This window comes from Microtus ochrogaster, linkage group LG8 (assembly GCF_000317375.1).
Source record: "Microtus ochrogaster isolate Prairie Vole_2 linkage group LG8, MicOch1.0, whole genome shotgun sequence".
In the NCBI taxonomy this organism is placed as follows: Eukaryota; Metazoa; Chordata; class Mammalia; order Rodentia; family Cricetidae; genus Microtus; species Microtus ochrogaster.
In genome coordinates this window covers 8,178,490-8,190,036 of record NC_022033.1, presented here as the reverse complement: position 1 = coordinate 8,190,036, position 11,547 = coordinate 8,178,490, and the positions used below count along the sequence as shown (strand labels likewise).

At 47.2% G+C, this 11,547-nt stretch overlaps 1 protein-coding gene across 7 annotated transcripts in view; it reads right to left on the bottom strand.

The window, feature by feature from the left end:
• The window catches only part of Bcas1 (breast carcinoma amplified sequence 1), a 56,450-nt gene extending 45,682 nt beyond the window's left edge, over positions 1-10,768 (bottom strand). For 6 of the 7 annotated variants that reach the window (XM_026787047.1, XM_026787049.1, XM_026787051.1 and 3 more), the window contains exon 1: positions 10,163-10,768. In XM_026787047.1, the coding sequence (XP_026642848.1) occupies positions 10,163-10,753 (591 nt within the window). In that variant the 5' untranslated portion in view covers positions 10,754-10,768. The remainder of the gene's footprint in view (positions 1-10,162) is intronic. The other variant, XM_026787053.1, reaches the window with a different exon arrangement.
• Between the last annotated feature and the right edge of the window lie 779 nt (positions 10,769-11,547).

Below are 11,547 nucleotides of genomic sequence, written 5' to 3'. Positions count from 1 at the left end.
CTAACACTGGGCCTCCTCCTCCCACCAGGGACCTGTAGTAGTGATTGCTGAGATAGTCTTGATTTTCACGACGGAGGGTCCCACTGACATCTGGTAGGCAGACTCCGGGAATACTGCCAAGCAGATCCTGCAATACACAGGGCAGGGCATTTTCCAGCCTGGGCATCAAGCTAGAGCAAGGAGCTGGAGAAATCGCTCGTTGTATTAAAAGTATCACCCATTCATTCCTTTGTGCCTCTTTTCCCCCTAGAATGGGAAGCTTTGTTCTTCTTCACCCGTGTCCACCACTTACACCTGGACTCGCGCCCATAGCAGATGCTCCGAAAGAAGGGACGAATGAACAAATGAATGATTTGATCTAAGTGAGACTGGCGTCATTCATTTTTATTAAGGAATGCGCTGACGAGTTTCCAAAATCACAGCCTATACATTTGCTTCTCCAAATTTAAAAGCGCTCACCTTCGTTTCTTTTCCTGTACCTGTGATAAAATGCTCGGACCTGGAGCAACTGAACAGGGCAGGACCCCCCCTAGTTCCTGCCAAAGTCCATCACAGCAGGGCAGTCAAGGCACCAGGAGTCTGCAGAAGCTGATCCCATTAAATACGAAGTCAGAAGAAGGGAGCAACGGATGCATACATGCTGGAGCTCACCTGGCTCGCCAGCTTAGGGAATGGTGTTGCCCACACTGGGCAGGTCCTCCCACATCAGTTAACACAATGAAGGTTTTTCCTATCGGGCGTGCCCAGAGGCTGATCTCCCAAGTGCTTCTAACTTGTGTGACCTTAACAACGTTTTCTTAGCTATCGTTCATTTGCTGTGAAGAGACACACAACCACATCAACTCATAAAAGGACACATTTAACTGGGGCTCACTTACAGCTTCAGGGGTTAGGCCGTTATCATCACGGTAGGGAGCATGGCAGTGGGCAGGCAGACGTAGCATTGGAGAATGAGCTTAGAGTTCTGCATCCAGAGCCACAGGCAGCAGAAAGGGAAAGGATGACTAGGTCCGGCATGGGCTTTTGAAACCTCAAAGCCTACCTGTAGTAGATTATTTTTTTTGGGGGCCACCAACCAGCTCCCAAATCCTGACACAGAGACTTATTGTTAGTTACCAATGCTCAGTCTTAGCTTAGGCTTGCCCCACTAGCTCTTATAACTTAGATTAACCTGTCTCTCTTCATCTCTGTTTGGTCTCAGGGCTTTTTTCTTTTCTGTATGTCCTACTTTCATTGCTTCCCCTGTGTCTGTCTGTCTGTCTGGCAGCAGCTACCTGGCAGACCCCAGGCATTGCCCTCTTTTGCTCCCTTGTTCTCTCCCCCTTTCTCTTCTAGAGTCCAGATTCCTCCTCCTACTTATTCTCTCGGCCTGCCAACCAACCTATCCCTCTCCTGCCTAGCTATTGGCTGTTCAGCATTTTATTAGAGTGGTCAGGTGCCTTAGTCAGGCAAGGTGAAACAAATACAACACAACTTTACACAGTTAAAGTAATACGCCACAACAGCCACACCTAATGACATACTTTCTCCAACAAGGCCACACCTTCTCCTATAAGGTCACGCCTCCTCATCCTTATAATCCTTTCAAACAGTTCCACTCCCTGATGACCAAGATTTCAAATACATGCTTCTATGGGGAGCATTCTTACTCAAACCACCACAGACACGACCATAACTTTGTCCCGTGAAGTACCTTGAATAGATAAGAAACTCAACACCGTTAAGAGCTATGGCTGCTCTTCCAGGGGACCTGGATTTGATTCCCAGCACCCACATGATGGGTCACAACCATTTTTAACTCCAGTTCCAGGGGATTTGATGTGTTCTTCTGTCCTCTGAGGCAAAACCTTCACTTGCATAGAATAAAAACAATGAGTCAAACAGAGCTGCTTCAGCAGGTGAAAGCACTTACTGCTAAGCCTGATGACATAAGTTCAAGTTCGCTCCCTGGGATCCACACGGTAGAGGGGGAGAAGTGACTCCCACAAGTTGTCCTCCGACCTCCACATACATGTGTGTGAGCACACGCATACACGTAAATAAGTGCAGCTTTAAAACAATACCTTTTATTTATTCTTTGACAGCTTCATACATCCATACAGAGTATTTTCAATATACCCAGCCCAGGGCTCCACTCACCCCATACCCCCAATACAGGCCCCTTCCATCTTCATGCTCTCTCTTTTTATTTTGGAATCCACGTAGTCCAGCTGCCTACTGGGGTAATCACCGATCACGTTGGCTTGACGTCCTGAAGGTCTGCTGCAAGTGATCAGAGCTTCAGCGAGCTTGTGCCAGTGAGAGTCGTGTTGTGTCCAGAGCACAGCCTGCCACAACTCTCCCGCCATCCTCCAGCTCTCTCTTTCTCTCTGTCCCTCTTCTCCAGCGTTCTCCATGACTTGGGGCGGGGTTGATATAAATGTCATGTTAGGGTTAATCTCTCAACGGTCGCTCTCAGCGTTTGGCTCAGTTGTGAGTCTCCACGTTGACCTCTATTGTTCTAGGAGCCACTAAACACACTGGTCTGGCTCTATGCTACTACACTGGTTCTCATGAGGATTATGAGGATTGATGAAGGAGAGTCTGCTTACAATTCCAATTTTGCAGATGAAGAAATTGATGTATGAAAAGAATAAATACTTGCCTACGGTCAAAGAGCAGAGTTGAGATTGAACCCTGACCTCTGTGATTCCATAGCGAAAGGTTTGCAGGTACCACCCTGTCTTCTCTGGCTCATCTCCGCCCTCCTGGTTTGCTCAAATGCCCACCCAGCAATGGATTTGATCTTAAGTGCACTCCTCCCTATCCTTCTTCACTGATGGATATTTTTCCCATGTTCCCAAAAGCTATGTGATCTCTTTGATCCTAAAGATGTGCGGGGCTCTAGTCTAAGACGGGAATGATATGCAAGCCCAGGAAGGCCGAAGGAGGACATCCTGAGGAAATGCGTAGGGACAAACAACGGTCAACTGAGAGGTGTGTGTGTGTGTGTGTGTGTGTGTGTGTGACATTTAGTTTGTTGTCATAGCCCCACCTCGGCTCAGGGGAATGATCCAAATGGGTAAAGGCGCTACTAAAAGAAACCACGAGGGAAATTGTACAGTTCTAGACTTGAAGGTTTTTGTATCTAGGACAGAGAAAGAGCTCAAAGAATCCGAATGTCTGTACAAAACCTTCATCCGGCAGGCATGCTAGCAGGCGCCCAGGCGTTGCTGGTCAAAGCAGAGTCTGGGTAGAGGGCAAGTTTGGAAAATTTTTAGTAAATACTTGGTAATTTATGGTAAGCACTTGCCAAATATTAAAAAAAAATGCCTAGCAATTCCATTTCTAAGAGTTTATTCTAAACCTAAGATCACATGGGCTAAATGCGAGAAGGAAAGAGTTGTTTGCTGTAGGAAGGTTGACGAAAATAGTTGGGGAGACAGGAAAGACCGTGAACAGGACATGGCTAAAGACATGATGGCATGTCTGTCTATCCGTAGACTACTTAGGCATGGGGAATGAGGAAGTCTCTATGTGAAGACCAGGAAAACACGACCTGAGCAAACAGCGTGGAGCAGATAGCGGCTAATTCTAGATTAACATGTCTGGAAAGGAAAGAAATAACAAAGCAGATGTTATTTCTGTCCAAAGAAATGATAGAAAGATACACTAACATACAAAGGATGTTCAGTCAGGGACATGGTAGGCACATGTATCGATTGTAATTTCTTGTTTTGAGCCAGGAGAGTGCATTACCGCGTTGGTTTTAAGTTTTAGGGACAGGCCCGGATGTGATTTCCTGCCTTCTCCCTCTGAGGAAAGCTGTGGCCTCCTCGGCTGCAGGGTCTTGGGAACAGGACCACGGTGGCTGAAAGCTGGGCAGCAGTGACGTCATTGGAATCTTTACACCAGGAACCTGGCAAAAGCACAGGAGCTCCAATGGAAGGAAAAGGAGGGGAGGCATGAAAGTGACTTCGGCTCATGTTCATGCCTTGACTCCCTGAGAAATTGGAGCTGTGCCGGGCGCTGCCTGGGATCAAAGGAAAGCGAGGGACCCGGTTCTCCTCTCCCCTGGGATGTTGGGACAGCAGCGAGGGTTTCTTCATCTCGGAGCAGAGGCACCTCGATGGAGCCATTAGAGTCCAGGGAGAAAAAGATGATAATTTGCCTAAAAGGGAAGTAAATCAGCCACTGGGAAGAAGATACCAAAAGCATTTTGAGTGGCTTCATTAGGGAATTGTGATTCTTCCAAACACAATATATGTTTTTTTGTTTTGTTTTGTTTTTTTTCCCCACGAAGCTCACAGTTACTGAAAAAAATCAAAGATGTATTATCAGTGTAGGAAAATGTTGCTTTTATTTTTCTCACAATTCCTATTCTGATTTTCATTGACTAATAAAAATGCCTTCTCATGCTTTAAGCGCAGGGCCAGACAGGGAAAGAATGCAATTGAAGCAACCTAGAAACTGTCCATCAGGAAAGGGCATTTCTACTGCCACTGTCAGACAGTGCTGAAGACAGGTTTCTTTGAAACGCCAGCGTTGTTTCAGAGCAAGGAATTGCCACCCAAGGCCGGGATCGCTGAGTTTGGGAAGTGAGGAGAGGGAGGGAAATCATCTCTGGGCAGCCTGAGACCAGCGAGAGAGGGATCCAGATGGCCAGTGTGACTTGGGATGGGCCAGCCTCATAGCGCCACCTCCTGGAAGAACCGGGGAAATGCTGGGTTGTGGGTTTTGGTTTGTATTTTGTTGGCTTGGGGGATTCACTCCATGGCTCATTTTAGGAAACAGACAAACCAGGCTTCCTAATTCATGCTTGCAATCCCAGTACTCGAGAGGCTGAAGCAGGAGGATTGCCTCGAGCTTGGGGCTAATTTAGGCTATATTACAATACTCTGTCTCAATACCCCGCCCCAAATTAAAAACAACCTAAAAATAATGGAAAATATAGAGAAACAAACAGGAAAACTACATTCATTAAGCCATCATGGGAAAGAAATCACTACTAATAATTTCAGTATTTTTCATTCTCTTTTTCTCCGTGGAAGAGTTGGTGCACGCGGAGGCTGGCGGAGAGTTAAGATATAGTGGAGTCTTTCTCACTCTGAACGTTTTTCTTGCAAAGGACCCTAGAACTGAAAAAAAAAAAAAAATCCCTGTACTGGGGTTGAGCACTCATTGGAAGAGTGTTTGTCCAGCATCCACAAAGCCCTGGTCCCATCCCCAGCACTGCGATAAATGCCTCAGAAAACAAATTTAACTATAAAGTGGGCCATTACCGAAAACAAAATAAGAAACTATAAAGTGGGCCATTTGAATGGTGACTGTGCTTGGAAAAAATAGTTTAAATGTGTGTTGTCATCATACAGGATTGAAACAAGATACACAGAGATCCACGTAGACCAGACTTTGAATGGAAATAAAACAAACTTGAAAATATAAAATTCTAAGGGCTGGAGAGCTGGCTTTGCAGTTAGGAGATTTGTTGCTCTTAGGGTGGGTGGTGGGGATAGCACCCACCCTAACTCCCGCTCCAGGGGTTCTAACACCCCCTTCTGGCCACTGAGGACACTGCATGCATGTGGTACACAGATAATCAAGCAGGCAACATACATATGTAAAATGGAATATATATATTTCCATGTCCTCTGCCATGTTTTCTGAAAGAGATCTATGATTCTTACTTTCCCACTTCCTTCCTCTTTAGGGGAAGAAAGAGGCAATTCTGCCAACTTTATTTGCTTTTTCTAATTGAGCCCAGTAACTGAGGCATTGCGGAGGCGCCACACTGAACACAACCGCCCGTCTTTGTTCCTTTGCAGACAAACCTTAGCGTGTGTAAAGCTCATCTGTGTCTCCTCAGAGGAGAGCAAGGGCTCCAGACACTGGATTTACATCACCCAAAGCCATGGGCTCGCTGGGGAATGCAATTCTTCCGTTAACCATGCTGATTGTTTGGGACTGGTGATGGAGGGGTAGAAAAAGCATCAAAGAAGGCCAATGGTTCCCCCTTGCTTCCTGTACCAAGAGTCTCCTTCCTCCTCCCTCTCTCCCTCCCTCCCTCCTTCCCTCCCTCCCTCTCTTCCTGTGTCTCAGTGGCTCTTCTTGACCCGAAGGCTTGCTGTTTTTCAGCTTGATCCCCATCAGCACAGACAGGTGAATAGAGATTTTTAGTTTAATGGAATGTTCTTGTTTGTGTCTTTGTTTTGGAACAAGGTCTCATGCAGTCCAGGCTGGACTCAAACTCACTATATAGCTGGGGATAACTGAATTCTGGATCCTCCTGCCTTCCATCTTCCTGATGCTGGGGTTCCCTGCTTGAGCCACTATGCCTAGTTTATGCAATGCTGAGACTGGAACCCAGGGTCTCGGGCACACTAGACAGACACTGGCAGCTGAGTTACACCCCTAGCTTTCGGCTTTTGTTTTGGGCATTAGTAACTACTTTGGGGCTGCACCTGGGGACACAGGCAGGAGCTCACTCTTACTTGGGCATGAAATGGAATTTGAGTTTTGCGGCTGGCAAGGTGTGGAGGGGAGAGGTGACAGGGGAGAGGCCAACGAGGGCTTGCAGGTGGCACCTCTGTCACCTGCATCCTTCTAGACTGATAACTGAATTCACAGTTATTAGAGGGGGAAAGCCTCAGCATTAATAACTGCCTCAGACTAACACAAACTCGTAACCCACTGTTCATAACAGATAGGTTGTGGGCTTAACAAACTTTCCCAACAGTGTGAAGGGTTTTTAGTGCTGCTGAAACAGGGCAGTAGACTCTCTAAGTACTGCTTGGTGTTGTGGAAAGAAAGAAAGAAAGAAAGAAAGAAAGAAAGAAAGAAAGAAAGAAGGAAGGAAAGAAAACACACACGCACGTACGCGCGCACACACACACGCCCCCCCCCATACGCTCTTTTCCTTGTCACTTTAGATAACACTTTCCACATTGCCCTCCCATCCATTTTAATGGCCATTCTCCTATTCCCAACCCCAATCCACCTACAGCTTAGACACTCAGGAGCTGATTGCTCACTCATTCGCAGTTTCCTTTGTGGTTGCTTGTTTGTTTTGCTCTTTTGAGACAGGATCCCGTGCAGCTGAGGCTGGCCTCTTTCTCACTGAGTAGCAGAGGATAACCTTGAACATCCTAGTCTTGTGCCTCGGCCTCTCAAGTGCTGGGATTACAGACAGGTATCATCACATCTAGCTTTTTTTCTCGTTTTAGAGCTCGATGAGCACTTCCGAAGGCATTGCTGGACGGAAGGAGAGCAGGAAGCAGAAACAGCAAGCTCGCTCGCTCACTCTTCAGATGTGGGGCCCCTGAGTGACTCAAGCCATCCCTTAAGAAAATCTACAAGGACCGAGGAGATGGCTCAGCGAGTGAAGGTGTTTGCTGCCAAACCTGACCAGTGATTGATTCAGGGACCCACGTGATGGGAAGAGAAAATCATTCCAAAAGTTGTCCTCTGACCTATGTGCATGCCTGCACACAGAATAAATGAGTAAATGTAACGATAAAAAGCTTGGGAGAGGGGCGAAGAAACTCATTAGATGAGATGCCAGGACTAGGAAAGCCAAACCACTTTGTCTTGCACAAGGTTCGTGTTTAAATAATCAGCGCAGAACTTGAATACATTTATAAGCAAAGAGAAGCATTTTGAAATCTTAAGGTCTCGTCCCTGGCACCCACCCCCAACCACAAAGATAGCCCTGGAAGGACCACGGGGGAAACAGAAACCCAGTGTTTCCTTTTATAACCAGGAAGGCCTGATTTCCATCATAGGATCATTTTGTGCACGTGCGAGGAAATCTATTAAATGTTTATCTTGGAAGCTCGGTTCAGCTGGGGAGAGAGAGGGGAAGAAAGCGCGTCCCTGCCAGCCAGTTGGTCTGTGTGAATCACAGCTCAGTCAGACTTTCAGGTCTATAATTTATCTTTTCTTTGGCCTCTGGGGTAAATGCTCCATTTGTGCGTGAATTCTGGCCTTGTTTTAATTATGCTATGGTCTGAATGTAGTTTTATAAGGCACACAAATGAGATTGTTATTCTGAAAACACAGATTTGTGTGTTCCCCTCCCCTCCCCCAGGATGAGATGGGGGCCGGCTATCTCGGCTCTAATTCAGGACTCGGTGGGTCGGTGGCTGGAATTCCAAACCCAGCATGCGGTGACAGTGGGGGGGTGGAGGCACAGAACTGTGGGGGATGGGAGCCGGGGAGGGAAAGCTGACGTGGCAGAACCACCGCCTAATTCACCCTAAGAATTCTGAATCCAGTGTTTAACTTTGTGCTGTGGCGGTACTAATTGGGATGTTATATTTGTGTTATTTTCTGAGGGCTGTATTTTCTCACTATACTTAAAAAAAATTGGTTTTCCTCTAAACACAGAAGTAGGCCACAGGGGCCAGATAAGAAACCTGTACAAATCAGAAGGCTATGGACTTTTTTTTTTTTTGCTGTTCAATTTTTAAAAAACTTTGCACATATACGCATCCAAATATCCATGCACTTGTGGGCTGAAGGAGAAATGGTTATCTTATACTTTGCAAAAAGAAAATATTTTACATGAGCATAGTACACAATGGACACTCAATATTTCCAATTTCAGAGATATCGCCAACCAAAAAAAATGCAAATTTGAAGTGTAACACAATTAGCCACACACATTTCTTTGGCAAATATAAGTAGGAGATGTCTTTTCTCCAGGAAAGAAAACATGTTTATAATTGGGGGAGGGCTTTCTCCGGAAGATGATTTCAACCCCAAACCCCCTGGGCCGGACTCCTCCATACTTGCTGTGTTGCTTCCACAGATCACATCTCGAAGCCAATCTCACCTGGGAACCACAACTAAGTTCAGGTGCCGTCTGGGAGGGTGTCCCCTCATCCCAGCCCAACAGAGGAGGCCGACTTCACAAAGCAAAACTGTTGGCCCCCAAGAGAGTCAGGGTGGACTGAGTATGCCTGGGGTTTGTGACTGAACACCTTCAAGATCTAGCTGAGGGATGCTGGTCTGACTTGTTTAAGGAGGATTTGGTTGAATCACTAGGCCGCCAGGCACAACGGGTAGAGCACAGTGTTTCACTATCTCCTTAAGAATAGCTTTATTTTTTTTTTTCCTCACTCAGGCGATGGCCTGGCTTCAGATCCCTACCCTTTATAAACCTACGGTTGTTCCAAAGCCATGAGTGGCTCTCGGAGCCCATGAGCAACAGTGCAAACCCAGCCAGAGCTTCTCTACCTGGGCCATGGGTATCTACAGTTGCCCTCAACTGTGAATCACGAATATGGGTGACGGGCTCATAGCCCTCAGAGGAACAGCTCAGGGCTCTTGGCCTGTGCACACGGCGAGGTGCTTTCTGCAGCAAGGCTGACCCGCAGTGAGTCCAGACCCCTCCCGCATGCTGCTCATTGAACTGTCAAATTAGTACAGTTGTTTGGGAGTGGACGCGTGAAAGGAGGACATTTGAAAATAAACCCTGATTCCAAATTTGTGGGCGTAGTGAAAATGTTGATAGCAAGAGGCATCAATGTGTTGGTCTAATTGTTTTTTTGGTTTGGTTTTTTTTTTCAATTTCAACTGCCTAGAAATTTTGTCTGGAATCTTATAGTCATGGCATAATTCATTCTTTGGGGTTTGTTTGTTTGTTTTTTGTTTTTGAGACATGGTCTTATGTATCTCAGGCTGGCTTTAAGTAGCTAAGGATGACCTTGAATTTCAGATTTTCTTGCTTCCACCTCCCAAGTGATGGGATTAAGAGCTCGAGTCTCCTCCATACCTGGTGTATCCAGGACTGGGGATCAAATCCAGGGCTTCAAATATACTAGGCTAGGCGAGCACTCACGGAGATGCAGAGCATCCCCAGCCTGGTACATAAGCTTGTTATAAGTCATTTCCGTTACTCTAGTACCTTTCTGTCTGGGCTCATAAACATGGCCCTGTACCCCCAGCCTTGGATAAGGAGGCTAGGTTTATCTCTGCAGACGTCACCTACCACCATAAAAGAGAGGTTCCAGATACTTAGCTCTTTGGATGTTCTGCCTACACAAACACAGAGGAGAAGCTAAACTTACCTTGTCTAGAACCTCGGAGACTATAGGGTGACATGCGCAGTAGCCTCACGCGGTCAGGGTCCCCCACAGAAGCACCCATTGGAGAGGAAGTAGGTAAGCTTTCACACACTTACCTCCCCAGCAAGGACACCATGGGGATTCCCGGGCAAAGCAGGAGTCTCCGCGGCCTGGTTTTGGTCCCTCACCTCCTTGGCTTCTTCAGGCTGGCTGTCGACTGGGATACTTTCTCTTCCCCTGTCCAGTTTAAACAATCGGTCGAAAAAACCGAAGTCTTTGGGCTTGGAGGGGCTTTCTGCCTGGGACTCAGGTGGTGAAGGTGCGGGCAGGCAGGTGGCAGGAAAGGCCTGCTGCTTGGCCTCAGTGCACCCTGGCCTTTTATCCGCAGCCGGCCCGGGTGCAGCTGCCACCGGAAGTGCTCCGTGCTCACTTGGGTCTTTGTTCACAGGCGCTGTGCCGGGGCTGACATCAAGCCTGCCCGATGCAGCCGATGAATCCGTGCCTTGGTCCCCGGGACGTCCTGGTACAGGCCGAGAGAGTGTCAAGAAAAAACGCGATCTAGCAGCTGGTGCGGCGGGCTTGGCTTCTCTCCCAAGATTCTTTCCGCTGGCATCGGCCACAGCTTGGGCCTCCATTGTCTTGGGGGAAGAAGCAGCTGCATTATCCTTGGAGATGCTTATTCCCAAATCGACTGTAAACACAAACATAAACAGTGGTCATTCATCGAGCCAGGAAATTCAGGGGTGAATGATGGACTCCAGCTTTTAATAAACAAAGGCTTCTCTGCAGACAGAAGGCCTTGTCCTCCGCGGCTAGCCTAGCCCGATGGGCATCTTCTGACCCTACTCTTCCTAGGAGAGAAACCCCTGAGGCTGATGAGGTAGAAAAGCCGTTGCCTGGGAAGTCACTGCCTGCCGGGCACCATATGAGTGAGACCCAAAGTCTGCTGTCCCCGTTTATCTCCCTGGAATCCAGAGAAGTGTTAAGATTTTCCAGTAGGAAATGACAGCCGGTTAGAGTTTAGTCTCAGGAGCCAGGAGGTTGGTCCTTCAACCCCTCCACACTCTAGACATCTGGGCCTGAGCCTTTCTGTATCATGGGACCCTGTCCTGTGTATTTGCCTCTCAGTTCCATTGGTCCCAGCCCCTTAAATGCCTCCCACACCCCATTGCTGTGATAATGAAATATGTCTTATAAATGTCCCTTCACACTTGAGGCCTGCCTCTAGTAGGGAGCCCCCTAGTCCCAGGATTATGGAGGCAGATGCAGGCAGATGTCCGTGATTCCCAGGCCGATCAGAGCAACACAGTGAGACCTTGTCTAGAAAACCGAACAAATAAACAACAACAAAAAAACCTTTTTGACTCCAAGAAAGCAGTGGGGAAGAATTTTGGAATCTTATTTGATTCTGAAGATCTTTTTCTACAAGCTTTGAGATTCTGCGAAAATCCCTAACCAGCTTGAATTTTCCTTATTTATGAAATGGCGATGTTGGGCTGAG